Source organism: Fusarium flagelliforme, assembly GCF_020744385.1.
Source record: "Fusarium flagelliforme strain FIESC 12 MPI-CAGE-AA-0113 chromosome Unknown B0J16scaffold_7, whole genome shotgun sequence".
In the NCBI taxonomy this organism is placed as follows: Eukaryota; Fungi; Ascomycota; class Sordariomycetes; order Hypocreales; family Nectriaceae; genus Fusarium; species Fusarium flagelliforme.
The window spans coordinates 246,182-265,444 of record NW_025763509.1 but is presented as its reverse complement, the minus strand read 5'-3'; the positions used below and the strand labels follow the sequence as shown (position 1 = coordinate 265,444).

At 47.3% G+C, this 19,263-nt stretch overlaps 6 protein-coding genes across 6 annotated transcripts; 1 reads left to right on the top strand and 5 right to left on the bottom strand.

Moving 5' to 3' along the window:
• Positions 1-13: 13 nt before the first annotated feature.
• On the bottom strand, positions 14-811 carry B0J16DRAFT_348279 (uncharacterized protein). The gene has a single exon (XM_046128707.1). The coding sequence runs from the start codon at positions 739-741 to the stop codon at positions 292-294; it is 450 nt and encodes a 149-aa protein (XP_045978539.1). The 5' UTR covers positions 742-811; the 3' UTR covers positions 14-291.
• Positions 812-1,029: 218 nt separating this feature from the next.
• B0J16DRAFT_323665 (quinon protein alcohol dehydrogenase-like superfamily) lies at positions 1,030-5,138 on the bottom strand (the record flags this gene model as incomplete). The annotated part of the gene is made up of 4 exons (XM_046125785.1): positions 1,030-1,098; positions 1,216-3,507; positions 3,564-4,068; positions 4,135-5,138. 4 exons carry the CDS (start codon positions 5,136-5,138, stop codon positions 1,030-1,032), a joined length of 3,870 nt encoding a protein of 1,289 aa, XP_045978538.1.
• Positions 5,139-5,609: 471 nt separating this feature from the next.
• Positions 5,610-9,210, bottom strand: B0J16DRAFT_180488 (uncharacterized protein). Its single transcript, XM_046122591.1, has 2 exons — positions 7,982-9,210; positions 5,610-7,930 (listed from the first exon to the last, which is right to left on the bottom strand). Exons 1-2 carry the CDS (start codon positions 8,949-8,951, stop codon positions 5,835-5,837), a joined length of 3,066 nt encoding a protein of 1,021 aa, XP_045978537.1. The 5' UTR covers positions 8,952-9,210; the 3' UTR covers positions 5,610-5,834.
• A 1,454-nt stretch (positions 9,211-10,664) lies between these two features.
• On the bottom strand, positions 10,665-13,215 carry B0J16DRAFT_417748 (general substrate transporter; the record flags this gene model as incomplete). The annotated part of the gene is made up of 16 exons (XM_046133699.1): positions 10,665-10,806; positions 10,878-10,991; positions 11,041-11,095; positions 11,158-11,251; positions 11,329-11,497; positions 11,569-11,623; positions 11,671-11,749; positions 11,816-12,143; positions 12,202-12,279; positions 12,333-12,376; positions 12,444-12,485; positions 12,548-12,608; positions 12,674-12,711; positions 12,764-12,786; positions 12,845-12,941; positions 12,997-13,215. The coding sequence occupies 16 exons, from the start codon at positions 13,213-13,215 to the stop codon at positions 10,665-10,667; spliced, it is 1,638 nt and encodes a 545-aa protein (XP_045978536.1).
• A 983-nt stretch (positions 13,216-14,198) lies between these two features.
• B0J16DRAFT_403762 (bacterial alpha-L-rhamnosidase-domain-containing protein) lies at positions 14,199-16,848 on the bottom strand. The gene has a single exon (XM_046132736.1). It carries the CDS (start codon positions 16,714-16,716, stop codon positions 14,230-14,232), a length of 2,487 nt encoding a protein of 828 aa, XP_045978535.1. The 5' UTR covers positions 16,717-16,848; the 3' UTR covers positions 14,199-14,229.
• A 282-nt stretch (positions 16,849-17,130) lies between these two features.
• On the top strand, positions 17,131-19,132 carry B0J16DRAFT_348273 (uncharacterized protein). Its single transcript, XM_046128706.1, has 2 exons — positions 17,131-18,649; positions 18,719-19,132. The coding sequence occupies exons 1-2, from the start codon at positions 17,141-17,143 to the stop codon at positions 18,878-18,880; spliced, it is 1,671 nt and encodes a 556-aa protein (XP_045978534.1). The 5' UTR covers positions 17,131-17,140; the 3' UTR covers positions 18,881-19,132.
• The last annotated feature ends 131 nt before the right edge of the window (positions 19,133-19,263 follow it).

The following is a 19,263-nucleotide window of genomic DNA, read 5'->3' as shown; positions in this document are numbered from 1 at the left end:
ATAGCGTACACGCAATGAAAAGAAACTGCTTGCACACAGGGACATGGAGGGATTCAACATTCATAGATAAATCACACAAGGAAGAATAGTTCGAACAATGATATCGATATTAGTATGCCAGGTATATTGATTCCATCTCAAGCCACATACCACCAGTTCCTCCTTCGTTAAATTGGTATCGTTAAATAATCTTCTCGACTGACGTTTGATGTCTAGGCATCAACAAGAACCATAAAGAAGTCTTGATCTTGGTATGGCGAATGTTGTAATAAATACTCCACTGGAAAGTCCTTAAGCCAACTTTCGCGCAGGCACATCTACATCATCGTCAGTCCTTCCATTCCCATAAGTATTAGTCTCCCCAGGTAAAATCGTACCTGGTTCGCGACTCAATCCCTCATTAGGTCTATCATGCGCCTTTAGTCTCTCGAGCTCACGCTCACTTCTCCTCAATTCATTCTCCTGCTCAATCTCCTTCTCTCTCTTGCCGACATGGGCAGGTGGCTCCATGCCCCGATGCTCATGCTCACGTCGCGCAAGCGTGTTATCGAAATCCTTCATGTCTTGCTTGCCCTTCTCTGCGATGATCTTGTTGTCGGTTTCTTTTTTGAGGGTTGAGGGGTCGTTCTTGTCTGTGTGGAAGGCTTGGTCTGTGGCGTCGAGGACATTGCCGCGGAGGGCTTCGCCGGCTCCGTGGATGCCCTTAATACCGGACTTGACGTCGTTGACGAGTTTTGACATTTTGAATTGAGCGTTATTGTGTAAGACTTTAATTCTTGTTGATGGATTGTTTGCTGGTGCTGGGTTTATATCTTGTGTCTTGATCGAATACTTGGTCGTGGTTGGCTTGGATGACGTAACTGGTATGGTGACGTAGGTCCCACTTTGGACTAGCCATGTGCAAACTAAACCTGATGTCGTCACAATTATACAACATTTTCAATTAAACATATCACGGTTCTATTTTTATTTTTAAATAGCTGTACTCATGTGCTAAACGAGACTTGAAACTGTTTTAAATAGGACTTGTTATAATTTGCCAAGCAGTAACGAATTTCGGAGAATGAAACCAACAAGGCGCAAAATGCCTTGGTAGAACTATCTATGCGTACTAAGCTAATTTGCTACTTTCTTAAAAAGCATCTCTGAGTTGTTAAACTTGAAGGAAACCAAGTCACCAGATATAGATCCAAGAACAATGCTATCCCTACTTACTGCCTTAACTGGCCAGCTAACATATCCAAAAGATGTAAAATCCCCATCCGGGTTGAATTCTGAGGGAAGACAGAGAAGTCTGTCATTGCCTTGCCATACCCAACCTCCTTCGATATCCAGACGACAAGTGTCTCTGTCAGTAAGTGTGCTGCAACTGGCCGTGTTATCGCCTGTTGGCGATAACAGCCATCCTCCATTTAGCGTGAAATGTTGACGGTCAGCTCCGAGTTTCTCAAAAGATTGGTCGATACTTCCATCGGCCTTCCATTTTTGCACTAATTGCCCTTTTTCCACGTCCCATAACTGGCTTTCGTTGCCCCCATCCGTCCAGGTTGTAACTGTTGTTCTTTCTCCAGTACAATAATGAACTCTGCTTATGGGAGATGTACAGGGGGCCAGTTTTTTAACTAAAGCCATAGTATTTAAATCCCAAATGAAGATGTTCCCCAAATCGGTTCCCAAGATCATACGGTTCCCCGTAGGTGAGAACGCAGGTGAAGTGAATGGTTTGTCCTGACCGAGGGCCAAGATTGCTTTTTCATAGTCTGCTTCGAGGTTCAACGTTACAAACGAACTTTGGTTGTTCTTACCAGTCGTCAAGTAAAACATGTGCTGACCATTTGGCGACATGAACACATCTTCGTCCCTCACTGAGGTCCAACCGCGCTCCAATGCGATCACATGAGGAAAGCCAGGCACCAATTCACCAGTGTCGCATCGAAATAGCCAAATCTTGTTAGACTCTTTCTCATCGCCCTTGGTGACGATGCTAATTCCTTTGCTGGTAAGGATAGGCCCAGCCCGGGGTACCCACTCCCTGGGGAGTTCGATTAAGCATTGGCTATTAAGCGTATGGTACTCCAGGAGAAGGGCTTTGTTATTAAACATCAGGACTATGAGGGTGCCACATTTGGGAAAGAAGACGTCCGAGAATTCAGAAAAGGTCTTGATCAACCTTGTAAGTGTGCCATCCCAAAACTGGATTGTATCGTTCTTGAAACAGAAGGCAACAAGATCTTGCGCTGGCGAGAATGCAACGGCCCTTGTGTCGGTGAGAAAGATCTGTCTGGCCCCTGTTTGTAAATTCAGTAATTCGGCACAGTCTTCCGAAACCACCAGCACCATAGTGTTATTGCCTGCCGGGAAATGTAGAGAATGTATCCTCGTCTTTTTTGCAAGGTCTGGACTTGCGACATCAGTATCCCATAATCTCAGGCAGCCCATGTAGTTTGCCGATGCCAGGATTGGGAGACTTCCTGCGAAAGCTAGGCCTTCCATTGGAATTGTAACTGTGCCGGGCACGTCGATGCGCTTAATCATTTGCACTCGAGCACTGGCTATATTGCACAGTTGAATAGAAGAGTTGTCGATTCCAAGAGCCAGCATCCACAACTTATCAGGATGCCAAGCAATCGAAAGGACACAACCCTCGATCTCAGTTTCGCTTTTCGTGGCTTCAGTCATTTTGGTCCAGACTTGAAGACTTCCTTTCTCGTCCGAAGAAGCAAAATACTCTCCATTGGGTGATACAGCGATCGCTCGCACTCGGCTGTGATGCTTTTTGATTTTCCTTCGCGTCTGAGCTTTCCAATTCCACACAAAAACCCCCCCGCGAGTTGCTTCACCACACCCTGCTATCAGCACTTGCCCACAGGGTGAGAAGATAAGGCGCTGGCCGAAGATGGACTCTCCTTCATCGAAAACAATCTGGTCGATGATCTTGGTGGTTTCCATGTCCCATAATGTGATCATGTAATCTTCTGATATCGATGCTAAAACATCACCAGTGGGTGAGGCGACTATCTGTGATTGGGGTTTTGTATTGCCAGTCAAGATAGTTTCAAATTCATTTGAAAGGGACCGTAATGAGATCGTAAGATCTCTGTGGACAGATGCAATCGTTGTGTTGTCTCGACATATGGCAAAATTAATAGCCCTAGAAGGATGCTGGAATCTTGCCATCTCCAACCCCGTGGTGACACTCCAAACTCTTGTTGACCCTTCGAAGTCTGCGGTAACCAGAACTTTCCCGTCACGAGATATGTCAAACCCGCCCCATATTCCATTGAACGTCATGAGTTCGGTTCCCCACTCATCTGTCCAGTCTGAATAACGTGTGATCCATGATGGAATAAGGCTTAGGAACGTAGCGCGAATGATGCTCTTGACAGGGCTGAAGATGAGTGCGGAGCAATATGCTTGAAGTGGAGCCTGACTGATAGTTTTGTTATTGCTGAGAAAGAAACGGTAGGCATCGTGAAGGAATGAAGATAATGCGGGTGATTTATCAGCCTAGCAGGAAATATTAGCATGGCTTGTGGTTAAGTGATTGAAAATGGTTGACTTACCTTGGCTAAGAGCTGCAGGTGCTTGATGGTTGGTATTGATCTGTGATACTCTCCCAGCAGACTCAAAACTTCAAGCCAGTATAAGAACTTTGTGGAGAGAAATTCGTAAACTTCCCCATCATCATCCAAAAACTCCAAGACGGGCTGAAGGTTACTGAGCTTGGAAAGATGATCAAACCAGTAGAGACAAGAATATCTGATATGTTGTGGTATGTATTCATGAACTCGGGCTTTCGGGATCTGAGAAGCAAAAGTCCCCGGGTGAGCTAGACCACATATGTCCTGGTGAAGGGACTCGTTCAGGATAGCAACGCAGTTGAGAAACAGGTCACGGTGAACTTGCGCAAGATCAACAAACAGGTCGACTCCAGATCGTTCCTTGGTGAGGAGAAAATCACGAAAGGACATATGGAAAAAGCTCACAGCGGATTCGTCGTCTGGAGGAACCTCTAGGATAGACCGAAAATCCATCAGGGTTTTCCGAATACCTTCCCGCTTCAATAGGCTTTCAATAGTGACCACTGACGGGGGCTAGAAGGCGAGTGCGACCGATCCGAGAATGCATCTGTACCTTTTGAACACAACGTCCCTCTCATCCTTGGACATGTTTCTCGTGGGAAAAGCGAGCACTTTGCGGTATATCTCATCCAGACGTGCTTCAGGAGTGCCATGATCCGTTTTGCCTTCAATCAACTTCCCCAGTCGTAGACCTTGTATTTCATCATCGTCTGTCATGTCGAGAAACCTGCATGTTGTAGCGGCGTAGATGAACAGACCACCGGCCCGCTCAATAAGCTGACTCATTTCCTCGCATTTGATCCAGTCGTGGGAAAATTCACGCCGCTTCGTGATACTATCGAGTTCATGTCTAAGGAACCTGGTGATATCATCGGGATCTGGAAAGTCGACGTGAAAGGGAATCTTCTCCAGGACGAGCTTCTTCACTCTCAGGTCTGGATCGTCCAAGACTTGGGAGATGTGCTTCTCCGGGCGGCTGACAACAAGAACCCTCACTTCTATGGGATGAAACATTCCTAGGCTTGGAAGCAGTCGTAAGAATTGTACAGCTTCTGAGCTGTCCTCGCACTCATCTACAGAGTCGATGATAAGAATTAGGCGGACACCTACCAAGAGGGTCTTGGTGAAGATGGCTAGGGGCTCGGATACGAGGCTCTGCATTTGCTGAACAAGCCTGGCAGTACCGACCGTTGTATCACGATAGATGCTTTGGCTGATATACTCTCCTATATCGGGGAACCTTTCCGCCAGGGTTCTCGCGATGGTGGGAAAGACATACTTGACAGTATTGCGATCGGGGTCCTCGTGACTTAAGAAGAAGGTCGCCCCAAGAACTGTGCGGTCGTCAAGTACCTGCTCACGGCTGAAGAATTGATGCTTATCATGGAGACAGTTGGCAACAGTAATTGCGATAGTCGATTTGCCTGTTCCAGCCATACCAGCAAGCCAGAATATAGGCTCCCCGTCAGGACTCTCTGCCCATGTCTGTATAGTGTTGAGAGCATTGCGTTGTGTTCCTGGGAGGCATTTTCCCTGCTTGTCTTGGTTCTCTTCCATCTCGCTAGTTACCAGTGAACACGTTAATTTCAATGGCAGGTAAGATACTGGAGTCCAAACGATGCCTACCTAGTGTCCTGTTCGAAAACTAAGAATGAGTACGGAGTGCCAGAGCAGGGCTCGCTGGAAGGGTGATTTTAGGAAGATTGAGTAAGTGCACATGCATTCCTGCTTCACAAGACCAAAATGAAGAGTCAATGCTGCCTTGGCAATAAGCGGTTGTCAGCAGCTATTAAAACTGAATCGAAGTTACAGAAGAGGACTCAAGGTGCACTGTTTCTTCTGGCTAATTGAGGGGAAATTATGTGCTATGCTTGGCAATAGTAAAGTACAGGGGGTACATGCTGCCATTTCTGACCACTTACCCTAGGGGCAAGGAATGTAACCATTAACTCCCGATCCCCAACGCGTATGCCTCACGTAACAAGGGCTCGATTGATTAACTAATCCATCCCCATTTTAGCTAACGTAGTCTGAATAAAGACGCGGCCCCGAAGACTAGAGGAAAGATATCCCAACGGTCTACGTCAGTTCAACATGCGACCTGCAGCCTCAGTTTCTTTCAGCACTTGCAAGTTCACTGATATCACTGGCACGCCTGCCGTTGTATTATGAGAGAGGAGTGTTACGTTAAGTTTTGTGATAAAGATATTTTAAATTAAGGCTTATTGAAAAAAGAAACATACATAAGTGCGATTAAAATAAATCAGGATCGGATATAACGTCCATTCTTACTTGTGATACCCCTGATGAGTAGTCATACTTACGTAATCTTATGCGTCTCTCTTTAGCTTTATCCTCCATACCCTCGCTAATAAGTAGCTTTACAATAGCATCTTTCCCCCGTGCAGTTGCTATGTGTAGCGGTGTCTGATCCTGAAAACCATTTCTGATGTTGGCGCCCGCGCCCCTTTCGAGAAGTAGCTTAACAATAGCCTCGTGCCCTTCCCTAGCAGCGAGATATAGTGGCGTCTCACTAGAGCCCGCCCTTTCCGGGTTGATGCACGCGCCCCTTTCGAGAAGTAGTTTGACAACGGCCTCGTGTCCTTCCCGGGCTGCCCATGATAGCGCGGTCAATCCACGCAAGCTATCTCTTGCTTCTGTCTCTACGCCCTCCTCGAGAAGGAGCTTGACAATAGCTGGATGCCCAATATACGATGCTATGATCAAATCTGTACAGTTCCCAGGATCAGACATAGGCTTGCTATGACGATAAATATTATACCATACTGAGTAGCTCTTTGAACAGGTATCGCACAGTCTTCGAATAGAGGATAAGATAGTAGTACCGTCAGCGATATCAGCCTTGTGGAAGTGGGCAATCCAGTTTTCGGCAGAGTAATTCAGGAACGAGCTTCTATCGATACGTCGGCCGGTTGTTGGATCACTGTCTGTTGAGAAGCTGATTTTCGAGTTGAACAGGTTCAAATATAGGGCACAAATACTCAAAAGAACATCTTGTGCGTGACTGATAGGGATGGAATGGTGCCACTGCAGCCCTGAGTGAATCCTTGTAGGTGATTCCAAATCTTCGAGAAGAAACTCGCGAGCTGTTTGGTGGAGAAAATAGATACTGCCTTGGTGGATTGAGACGAACAACCCAGACCAAGATCTGAGACGCGACTTGAACTCTTCATTGTCCTCCAAGTCGATGTCGTTAATAGACTGGCATTTGTCATCCACATTGACGGCAACGTTCATTTCCGACAGGGTCAGTGGGCGGCTCGCTGCTAACATGATACTTAAGACTTTCGAAACCATCGGATCTTTGTTTGTCTTGTTAAGAATTTGTTCGTATGCCTCATTGACCCCTGTCGGAAGTCTTGCAATAGCGAATTCGAGTCCCTTTACTGTCTGTTTGAAGCCTTCTTTCTCCAAATAGTCGAAGACGAGATATACCCAGAGGTATGTGCGATGAGTAGCCTCCTGTAGCTTTTTCTCCAGATGCTCCTTTATCTGGGCTGTGAAGCGTTTCTTAATCGCCAGCTGATCGACCCGACATCTAACAACGTGATTCACCTCCTTTGCAATGGTTTCTGACTCCTCCTCTCCTGGTATATGAATCCGTGGGAAGACACACAATAAGGTGCGGAATTCAGACAGGATTTGGTTGTATGGACGGCATGTCAGAAGATACTTCAACTTCCCATAGCCTGCCAGGTCGCGGCGGAATTGCTTCTCCACGTTTCTCATCAGGTCCGCAAACTCCGATTCGGCGCATTCATCTAGGGCATCAAGGACAACAATTACAGATCCTGTTCGGGAATCCTTGATAGAGTTTTGGAAAATCTTCCAAAGCGACTCTGTGGAGTGAATAAGGCCTTGTCCATCCTTACGGAACTGTGGCAAAGCATGGTCAATCAGAGCCGGTTTCAGAGAAAAGAGTTGGTGGAGTAGGGCGCAAAGGGCCTGCCTGACTGTGTTCTGGTCTTGGTCTTGGAAGAAGAAGTAGCAAATGCTTGCCGATCGCGGTAGGCCGTAGTCTATCAGGTACTTAGCCAGCACCGACTTTCCACAGCCAGGATCTGCCGAGACCAGCAGGGGTCCAGAGTCTTGGCTCAACCACGTTTGAAAGTGATTGTGTCTGAGAAACCACATGCATGTGCCCTCTGCCCTTTCTTCAATTCGACCCTTATACCATTCATAGGTAGCGTCCTTGCTACTAGTTGTAAGACGAAATAGCTGGTGGCACTTTTGTTGTTCTTCAGAAAGTCTTTCTTTGGCTTGATCTTTCTGAACTTGGAGTTGCTCCTTTGCAATATCGCGATGCTTCTGTATGACTTCTTGAAGGCCTAAAACATCGTCAATAGGCTGACATATTGATACCTAAGCTTGATGGTTACCAGATAGAATGTCACTGATTTTACTTTCAGCTTCGAGCCTATTCGGAGCGATCTGATAGAGAAGATCCTTTGCATAGGCAGCAGCCACCATCGCAGCATACCCCTGCCACTCCTTGTTCTTGTGGGAGTCCGAATAATCGCAAATACCACGAATAACCAGGCAGGGAAATTGGTTCATAAGACCAGCAGCTTCCATCTCAAAACACAGAACGTCATGTTCTTCCGAAAGCTTGTCACGAGCTAAAGCGTTTTTCATTAGCCTGTCGGCCGAGGCGATAAGACCATAATGAATGACTGGAGTATCTTCGTCTTCAGCTCTGTCGGGTCGCGATACTAGATTGGATGCAACATAACGGCAGATGGCCGCACAGCTCGAGTCATGAGTGACTTCGGGTTTGAACAGTTGGTCAGTAGATAGTTCTGGCTGCTTGTACTTCTTCTGAAGCCTTTTGTTCTTGTCGAGAATGGAGTTCACAGTCTCGGAGAGCTGGTTTCCTTTGCGCTCATACCGGGCTTTGAGTCCACTCATTGCTGCTCGAAGGAGGGTTGGTGGCTGATTCAAACACCCAGTGACCTGAAAGTCCTGTCCTTGTATGTCCTTACCAAAGTCATACCCAAGAACACCGCCATTGGTGATACCGGAGCTGACTACAACGTCCCCGAGGCGAATATCGTGCTTTCCAGGCGCCCCTCCACCGATACCAACCATCAAGCCGATTCTGACATTGGGAAAACTGTGCATCATATCTTTTGCGACACCCGCAGCAGACGACTTTCCGTACTCATTATCAGGCAAAACAGCGACAACAACATTATGTCTTCCAACTCGGCCCAGTGTATAATGGTTGTTATCGTTGGGAGAGACATAGTCGGGACCATCATGTTCTTCGTCGAGAAATTCTTGGGCAGCAACGTACTCTGTAGCTATCGCACATATCCATCCAACAGTGTAGTCGTTCGGGTTGGGCATATCCGCGTTGAGATTACTTGCATTGTCAAACAAGCTGGATCGGCTTGTACAGTGGTATGACCGGCAAGTCGACCAACCAAATTCACAGCGGGATCTACCCAAAAATCGTAAAGACTCGGTGGAGCTTTCTAATATGCGCTAATGGCGGAGGGTCAAAGCGTCCGGAAACGTAAGAAGGGACAATGATGATGGAAGAAAGTAAGCCAGAACGACCTCCGCTCAAAGGGAAAGAGGTTAAGCAGCTTTAGGCAGAAGTTGATCCTTAGCCATGCTGATGTTACCCCTCAACTGTTGGCGCTTGCTCTACCAGTAATATTGTTCTGATGTCAGCAACGCGGAAAAGGTACAGTATATCACGTGCTATTGCTGTTTCTTGGCTCGCCAACCTTGAAGTTGGCACAGACCACCCACTTTTGTCCCAGGCGACCAGGGGGCTTGAGTGTTCAGATGTTACAGCCGCTACAATAGACAATAGTAGTATATTTAGCCGAACATATAAAGCGGAAGTAGAGGCCAGTTACTATATTACAGTATAGGTATAAAAGCTACTCTATGTTTACTTATAGAAGAGGCTAGAAACAGTTCTGCCAGGCTGATGATGTCAGATGCCACCACCTTTAAGCGATTAATCATACAAGTATGTATATCCAATGACAAAAGTAAAGTATCCACCTGTTTTGATGCAGTTGCCTTTGTGGTAGGTAATAACCTGCCCAGATCATCTCTATACTGTTACCTGAAGTAGCAATAGAGACTCACTTCGCTAGAAGAACGAAAATAGTCCTTGCATCAAGAAAGGTCACCAGCTTTTCCTTACCCTTCCTTATCCCAATCCGAGCGTTGCGAGTGGTCCAGGCGTGGCTCCCTCAAATCTTCAGCAACAACTGCTGTTCCAACTACCTGCAGCCTCCAATCACCTCCCCCCCCGTACGCTCGCACTACTACGGCTCGCCGCGGCCACCCAAACCAACAAACAATATTTCCGACTCGGATGTCGCTGGATGCAAGACCCAGCTTCCAGGGTGTCGGATCTCTGAGGGACATCTGAAAAAGACGCGATGCGTTACCAGTATTGTGTTCTGAAGTCGTGGTACCTTCCCCACCCGAACCACGAGAATCGTTTTGCAGTGTTTCAATCCAGTTCGCCATAAAGAGGGGCCATTGATTCCATATTACGGTGCTCCTGCAGTCGAAACATCTCATCGAAAGGCTTTCATCATCTAGTTCCAGGGTCGTACAATCATCCCATCATTGTCCCGATGGGCATTTCCGAGATAACCCTTATAGTTTACCTGCATCTGTTCTATCCACGTGCCGACGGCCTTGAGGCTTTCGACGATCTCGGAGGGACGTGGACCGACGCATTCAACACACCCCAGTACCGCGCCTTGAAGCCCAAATGATTTATGGTGATCCGGGTCTGTGATAGGCAACCTACTGCCCTAGTCAATTCCAGCAATTGCAAGTTCACTGATTACACTGGTAAGACTGCTGTTATTATGGGAGGGCATAATCTCAAATCTTTCATTATCTCCTCTTACTAGACACGGCTGTTAAGTTAGGTTTACAACCTGCGATTGCTATTCTGTTATTTCATCTATATACTATGCAATATAATAACTAATCTTAGACCGTAAGACTAAGCTGCCTTAGCTTTTACTTGTTCAGTATATAACATCTAAGTATAAATCGGGTAACGCGTACGTTTGCTCCTTATTTATCCTTTAGCTTGTTTAGATCGTTGTCAACTAGCAGAACGGTGTGCATCTGCTTTTCAGCCGATGTAATAGTCTTGGACCACCTCCAAGCTGGGACCTTAGACTCATACAGCTCATCAATCTCAGCGGCAGATCGACTATACAACTAACAGTCAGCTCGTTGTTTTTCTCAAGTTCGGGAGATGCCAATGGAGAGATATTCACTGACCCTTTAGTTTCAGGGACGTAAAGCCACATGAGAACGCTGACTGGCACGGAAAAGGCGCCAAAGACGAAGCATGATTTGATATTGAGTTCAAGCAACAAGGGTGGGACAGCATAACTACAAGAGTCAGACAAGGACTTAATTAGGCTGAGCTTTATCCACTTACCTAAATGAGATTCCCAGGATAGACTGAGCAAAGAATGTGACAGGAGTGGTTTTAGCTGTTACATCATTGTCAATGAGTGCAAGGATCATTAGAAGGACAAGCCCCATGATAACTTACCTCGAAGGAGAGCAGACGGAATCTCAGCCGACATTACAAAATAGGCCAGGTTAACGATCTGGAACATGAACGACCAAAGGCAGCAAATAAATAGCTGAGACGTGTTAGTATTAAACCTCAACCGTAAGACGGAGAGGCAAAGAGCAGAGTTGAGGAGTGAGTGGGACGTACAAGAGCGGTGCCAGTGGCCACATTGCCAGTAGTGGCCCCAGCCCACCACAAAGATCCGGCGATAAAGAGGAAAGCACAGACAGAAGTCTGAGAGACAGTGATGAACGTGCGCCGACCAAATTTATCAGTCGTCAGAGTCCACAGACTGACAGCAAGGAGGTTGCAGCAACTAGTGGCAGGACGATGAAGATTAGTGGTTGAAAAGGAGAGCAGATGTGTTATGCAGCAGGTTGAACCTACGAAAGGATAAGAGTTGCGAGGAATGGGTCGGAGAGGCCAGCAATGGCAAAGAAATCTGGACGGTTAGAATGATGCTTAGAATAAAAATGACGACGAACTCACAGGTCGAGTAACTGAGAATGATAGACAGACCGCCAAACGGCCCGCTGACAGCAAGCAACAAGACCGTAAGGGTTCGTTTCTATTGAGGGGTTAGGATTGATTATTTGATTCAACTAGCAGGGAAACAAATAAAAGGGCATTATACCAGATTAAGGCCCTTGAAAACATGCGTAATCTTCGGTGCTTCATTCAGAAGTTCCCTCTCGTGCCGAATAGTCTTTTCGATGATACTGTATTCCTGTTCAAAGTCATAGCCTTCAACATTACCATAGAGGGTCTTCAATGACTTAATCGCCTTTTCCTTATTTCCATGGCGTGCGTAAAACCAGGGAGATTCAGGAACGAAAGCCCAGAACATGAGCATCAGTGCAACAGGAGCAATGAGAATCCGCAATGGCAGTGAGTAGTCATCAGGGTGGTCCTGGTTCAACCTCTGCATCATGACATTGCAGGCGATGTTGCCGATATTACTCCTATACGGAGAGTTAGTTTATGCAAGGATATGTTGATCCATACCAAGGAGAAGCATACCAAACGGCTTGAAACGTGAGCATACCACCACGAATGTTGTTTGGACAGATTTCCATGACATAGACCTGACAAGTGACCCTGGGGAGTGTTAACAAGTGAATGGCAAGGAATGTAGTGTAGGTAGAGCTTACTGAAGAATACCAACGCCTGCTCCGTTGCAAAGCTTTCCAATGGCCTGTGACTCAAGTTTCAGCATTCACACAATGTTGTTTATACTGGGTAACAGGTGCGCTTGAACTTACCCACACAACAGGGGTCTTTGCTACATTGAGTATAATGCAACCCTAGAGAGGTCAGCTCTGCTACCTGCTATTCGAGCATCCTACTCTGCCTGTTCACCACTTACGACTGCCAGCCAGAGCCAAGCGAGAGCGAGGCACGCCTTGCGGCCGAACCTGTCAGAGAACCTGTAAGGGTTAGTAGTTGGACATGAAGGCAAAGGCGCACAAAGCAGACAGCATGGTTTGCTTACCAATGGATGTAGAGAAATGTAACAATTTGGCCGACGTTCTGATTTGGTTAGTCTTGGCTTTGTTTTCAATAAAGGCGAAGGAGGACCAACCAGGAGAGAAGTCCACGTGGACACTATTCACGACCGTCAGCATGAGAGAATCCATGGTTGTGGTCGTACATCTCAACTTACCCCAAGTAGGATCGAGTGCCTGTACACCCGAGCCGCCTTTACGACCAAACTGTTTGATGAACCCGGCATTCGCGATGATGTTGTTACCGACTTTGAGCTACGCGACAAAACAGATGTGAGCCTTGGTCACAAACCGCACGGCAATCGCTCACCTCAAAGCCTTCGCAGACATAACCAGTATAAACGGCGAGCGCCACGAGAACGACCCGCCTAAAGACCCAGACGGTGCGTGGGATCGACAAGTCATCGAACTTGGACTTGACGAGTTCCTCGGGATGGTACTCGTCAGTTGGGGATATGTTCTTGTTGGGGATAGTTTCGACGTGCGCCTGGTCGGATCCGTCTGCCTGGGGCTTCTCGGAGTGCGCCATTGTGTCGTTTGTTGCAGCTCGTTAACTTGACGGTGTTGTATTGCAGGTGGATGGATAGAGCGGTGTTATAGATGAGTTGGGGCAAAATTGATCAGCAGGTGGTGGGTGCTCGGCTCTAAATACCTTCTTCGCACCCTGCGCCCTACACGGCGTATTGAGTCTCATTTGAAGGCCAGACGGTCTACAACACAGAACCACAAGTCGCTGGTCCCCAGTGGGTGGACTAAGGAAGGGAGATCGTTAAGACTCGGTAAGGTCTGACCCGAGGCTGAGGTAACCTAGGGTTACCCCTCAATCCGGGGCCCCGGACAGGAGGGATAGTATAGCGTCCAGGCCTTGTATCACTCCGTGGATCCAAATCTAATAACGATGATTCCTCTTCTAGGGCTAAAAGCTGATGGGCTAACGACATGCCTGCGGGGATCCTTGCACTCCGCGGAATGCTTTGACTAGCCATTTCTAGTCCGAGCGCCACACCCCTCGAGTCCGACTCCGTTCAGCTTTATTTTTCTGTTAAATTGGGCGGGACTTTTGGCCCACACAGCACAGCTGGTACGTACAACGGAACGGACCACGCCTTGAGGGTAGCCGTGTTACATTCAAATCACAAGATTTGGTCTGGTTCATACAAAGAGTCTCAAGATTGAGAATGCGTTGGTAATCCAACGTACAGAACAGTCTCAGCTTCCGCCACCTATGTCTCTATGGATCCGAGCCTAGCATACTGACGCGCCATGGAGGGAGAAGTGCTCGAGGTTTTGTTCATCTTAACAATCCTTTGGGAGATAAAACGAATGACTTGATCGTCCTCATTCATGACAAGCACAGTGATGCTGCAGCGATTGGTTATGATGATGGGCTTTGGGCGTTAGTGGCTAAGACTTATGGTATAGTCTGCCATGTTAATCAATCCACAGCAAAATTACATCAAAACTCGGAGATCACTAAGCTCACATCAAGAATCAGAATGTATTTATGTGCGTCTATACGTCTATAACAAGCCAGTTGCCACATTTAGGCGCTTGTCATAAATTCCAACTGATGTCCTGTCCAATCTAGATGCAGATCTTGATTCGGTAGGATTATATGCAAAGGAATTGGTCGAGATACCATCTTCTCCCCTCTAACGACTACCTTCACACCAGCATCAAACCCAGTCCACGAAATATGTATGGCTCCTAATGTCTCATCGCCGACTGTGTTCACAGGTACAGTGGCACTTAGGCGAGAGTAGAGTCCCAACCTTGGTTGAAACCTGATAGCTTTCCAGCCAGGGCGATCTGGTCGCACCCCAGCAACTTCCGCTATAAACTCATAGAGAGGCACACTTCCCCAAGCGTGACAGTCAGAGCGTTGGGCGACAGCATCCTCAACCCAGGTAGTGACACCAAGTGCAAGTTGATCGTACCAAGGTTTCCAAAACTGGTGGAAATGGTCATCATATACATGACCTCCTGCAAGCGAAAAGGCTCGAAGCGTATAGAAGGACATGGCGACTGATTCCTGAATGAATTGTCCGGCATCTGTTCGCTCTGCGCTTTTTCGCAACAGTGTCTGTGCCTCTTCGCCACTGATGGCTCCGCTCAGCACTGCCCAAACTTGGCTATGCTGGCTATATACTGGCGTTTTGTGTTCGGAGTAAGCGGTAACCAGACTGTCGGTGAAGAAATTGCCGTCAAAGCAATGCTGCCGAAGAGATGAAGCAATACGCTTGGCACGTTCCCTGTATTCGTCTCCCAGTGTGGGTCGTCCAAGAGCACTGATCAACGCGGATATGGCGTTCAAAGTGTAGGCGTAGATCGCATTTGTGTAGGTAGAGAAGCCGGTACGCTCGAAAACAGATGGATACCCGTACGGCTTCCACTCCTTTGTCCAGTCTATAAAATGCCATGTACCGGTATCTGGTCCGAATTGTAGCTTAACAAGATGCAACCCAGAATCGACGCGAGATTCAAAATATGTTAGAATGGAATCTGCGACGGGCATGAATTGGGATAGAAACCCTTCATCACCATAGTAGTCGTAGTGATCACACAACATGCAGATCCAATACAGTGAAAAGTGAGGGATAAACTGCTGTCTATGAGTAGGCGCTCTGCTTGCCGTCAATCCAATTCTCGGCTGAAAAGAATTATATAGCTGGATGATAGCTTGTCGTGCTAACCTATCATCCCCAGAGATACAATATGTGAAGATTGCAGAGCTTCTAGTATCCATGGCGTACTGCATCTGTTCATAGAAAGGGCAGTCCTCATAGCAGTCATGCATGCAATTGACTAAAGTGCGTATGCTAGTATTCCACAAATCGTTCACAGCAGCGGCAGAGGTGCTATAGCTTGGTCCTCGTGTGGCTGAAAATAATGCCCGAACTTCTAGAGGGTAGTGCGTCGTCTGGATATCAAGCCCACGAAAGTCCAAGACTGAAGTTCCAGCAAGAATCTCGACCTTGATGAAACGGAAGGTTCGGAAGTGAAATGGGGCAAAGATCTCATTTTTCGTCTCATCGTAATATTCGAGGCCATTGAATCCATCTACTCCTTGAAAATGATAAATATCATGCGGACCAAAGAGTTGTTTCGTTCGGTCCCTACGATGGGCTTTCTTTCTCTCGCCTTTATAGTAGTCCGGCTCGTCTTCGTAACTCTCGGCATACGTGATCTTGATATAACCGCCCCTCTCAGAAGGCCGTGCAAAACAGGCACGGATGAATGCCGTTGTGTGATGGGCGACCTCGAGCTCCAGCTCATGACGCGATCCTGGTTCAAGATGCAGCCTACGCTGCACAGGTGTGTCATGCTCGTCTCCAAGTAGGAATGCTCTCCATGTATCGATTGGCAAATTGCTTTTCAAATTATGTATTCCTGTGAAGCCAGGGCCTGCCGTGATACGATACGGAGGAATGAGGCGAGGCGAGAGGTGCCAGGGGGTCGAGTTGCCGGTTGAATTCTTGAACCTGAGGACCTGAGCTGGTACCCACTGGAACGTACGATTAGAACCTTCTATTCCATGACTTTCGTAGATGTGAAGAAAGACATCCTCAGGCTCATCAACTCGGAGGCGACTGATAGGATCGATTGCAGTCTCCCATAAGTCGCTGCTGGAGAGTTGCTCTCGCCAAGGTGCGGTATTTTCTGGAAGAGTGATTCTCAAACCCCCAGTGGGCAGGCGAGGAAAGGCTGGGGCATATTGTGTGGAGTAAAAGAAGCGCAGAACGTGGACGCCGACATAGTTATCTCCTTCCTTGAGATATGGTACAATGTCAAGCTCATCATAGAACCATAGATTATGGTCGCCTTTGACGGGGCCGAAGGCGACCAGTTCGTGATTCACATAAAGCTTGTACTTAGTGTCGGCAGTGATATGGATCTTGAGAGACTTGGGTACGGTGCCAGAGTCAATCGAGAACTGTCTCCTGAAATGGACGAATAGTCCAGCTGTATCGGGTATGTCTTCAGAGAATGATGGATGCCACATCCATGTTCTATCAAAGGTAGCTGACATTTTGGGGAGAAAAAGTGACAAAAAGCTAGTAAAAATGTTGTATCGACCAGATGAATATGTTGGGATTCGAAATATTAATGAGCGGCATCATGTTGTGTGGAACCTGACTGAAAGACCATACGCACACCATGCACACTCCGGAACGGGATGCATGCCGAATCCGCGTATAGGGTTTCCTACCAGCCGGCTGAACATGGTGGGATTCGATATAAGCACTGTCATGTTGCGGGGAAACTAAGTGGAAGACGATACGCACACCATCCACACTCCGGAACGGGCATGCTGCATACGCGTATAGGGTTCGCTAACCAAAGTAGGAAATTCGGCTCCCAACCCCACATTTAGATAGTACCCATAAGACCACACGATTCCGCGGAATAGCCCTTTCACTCTTACTCTCATTCTCGCATTCCACGGAGACGCGATGCCACCTGCACATGCCTGCAATCCCTGCAAGAGACGCAAAGTCAGGTGCGACGGCAGTGAAACCTGCTCTAATTGCCGTATCTCGCACCTTGACTGCGTGTACAGCCATCCATCAACACGGCGAAGCCAGAGAGTGCGGAGGGTTCATTTGACTTCTGGGGAAGATGACCATTCCTTCGGCGACAGCGTGGACTACGGAATTCAGAGCTCAGTATCTCCTCAATCACTACCCTCAGCAGGCTCTGAATCCGTTTGTCGGGATTCCAGCCTCAACCTCAACTTTTACCTCGACCCAGCACATGTTCACTCAGCCCTGCAGACCACAGCTGGCGCCCTTCTGAGCCCAGAACCCATCCACGAAGCAGTTCACAAGTGTGTTGACTTTTTCGTTCAGTATCAGTTTCCAAACACTCCGATAGCCCATGAGCCCACACTCCGCGCTGCTGCACTCCTCATCACGGCAGAAAGCGTTCCGCCATTTGCAAGCCTGATCTCCTCAGCCTCGGATCTTCACCAGCAAGTACCGTACTTAAGACAGTTTACCTTAGCCACAGCACTCTGCGCCTCTGTCATGTCAGTCTTGCCCGATCGTCCTCCTTCTCAACGAGCTTTGTTAGCGACATCGTTTCTGTCGGCGTCGAGAGCCATGCTTAGGAGATATGAGGAACACGACCTCGAAAATCCAGATTCAACATCTCTTCTCATCCGTATGTGGCATTCTGCTGCTATGCAAAACAGCACCGGCCGGGTCGGAACGTCGTACCATTATCACGCAGAGGCGGCCTATCTGGCGCAGCGAATGAGACTTTACAGCGAAATGTCCGTGCAAGAGCATTCTAGACTTGAGGCACCTTCTTTACGTGCTAGCTTCTGGCTTTTGTATCTAGCAGACAAAACCTCGGCTGCTCTGCAAGCACTTCCTGCAGTCCTCAACGAGGAATCCTTTAGGCGTGATTTTACTCTACTTGAAAACGGCGGTGATGACGGATTTCTTCTGGATCCTAGTCGAAAGGTAAACGAAAAGAGCCTCGAATCGCGACTTTTTGTTGGTTTCCATCTCAAACGACGCATTTGGGTTGCTGCCGCCAATCTACTTACCGAGATAAGATGTCTCTCAAGTCGCCAACTGCGTGTCCCGATACAACCCGTAGATATGCACGCAGAAGTTTCGAGATTGAGCGAGTTGTATCTGATATTCACAACTCTTGCGGATGAGTTGCCAGCTTGGCTCAGAAGTCCTGACCATGGGTCTGATTCGGACGACGAGCAAGTCACTGCTTACCAGAACAAGTGTTTCTGGGTGCAGAGAAGTAATATAATGACCGTGTTTCATTGTATGAGACTTGTTATTCTACAAGAGTGTATAGACAATGATTTCCATGTTCTTGTCGGGCTCAGCCGTCAATCTATTGCTTGTGCTACTCGGAAGGTCGAGATTGTGAGAGATTTCCTACATGAACTACACATAGTGCCTTTTTACTGCTTCCAAGTCCAGGGAGAGACCGCAGTAAGTGTCAATAATTATTGCATGGCACGGTTAACAATTACAAACTAAACAAAAGTTTCTTTGATCTAGGTCGAGCGAATTCGGCGAGTTGGGACTATACTCCTTCATCTGGTTGACAACGCCGAAAACGAGACGATTGAAAGGGTTGCGCGATCTCAATTCGATAACCTGCTGGACCTACTGGCGAAACTAGATTCAAAAGCTTCGGATGAACTTGCTGGAGGGTTGTAAAACAATACAAAAGTCTCATGTTGTTGACCGTATTCGTCATGTATCAGAATCGAGACTGTATTATTTCAGTCAGAAGTCATGGTAATTTCATCATCGACAAAGCACTTACTAATTGTGGATTGCAACTATCGTATCTGTTTCTCGGAGTGGAAATCGCCCAATTGAGTGGACTGATAATGATTTGATGATGTCGGCATTTACTAAAATTGGTCACTGTATGATGGAGCAATCATGCTGAACTCTCCATTGAATAGCAGATTTCTTATGGCACTAATTCTATTGATAATGGTGACCCCGGAGGGAATAAATAGTCGCTCGCATGAGACAGTTCTCACGGAACATATATGTCATATCACAGCTGTAATTCTTCTCACAATATCCAA

Bases quoted from the DNA above. Each gene is read 5' to 3' on its own strand.
- B0J16DRAFT_180488 (XM_046122591.1), bottom strand. From the start codon at position 8,951: ATGCCCAACCCGAACGACTACACTGTTGGATGGATATGTGCGATAGCT. The intron at 7,931-7,981 runs GTAACCATCAAG...ACGATGTTTTAG, and splicing joins AATCAGTGACATTCTATCTG to GCCTTCAAGAAGTCATACAG.
- B0J16DRAFT_348273 (XM_046128706.1), top strand. From the start codon at position 17,141: ATGCCACCTGCACATGCCTGCAATCCCTGCAAGAGACGCAAAGTCAGG. The intron at 18,650-18,718 runs GTAAGTGTCAAT...TCTTTGATCTAG, and splicing joins AAGTCCAGGGAGAGACCGCA to GTCGAGCGAATTCGGCGAGT.
- B0J16DRAFT_348279 (XM_046128707.1), bottom strand. From the start codon at position 741: ATGTCAAAACTCGTCAACGACGTCAAGTCCGGTATTAAGGGCATCCAC.
- B0J16DRAFT_403762 (XM_046132736.1), bottom strand. From the start codon at position 16,716: ATGTCAGCTACCTTTGATAGAACATGGATGTGGCATCCATCATTCTCT.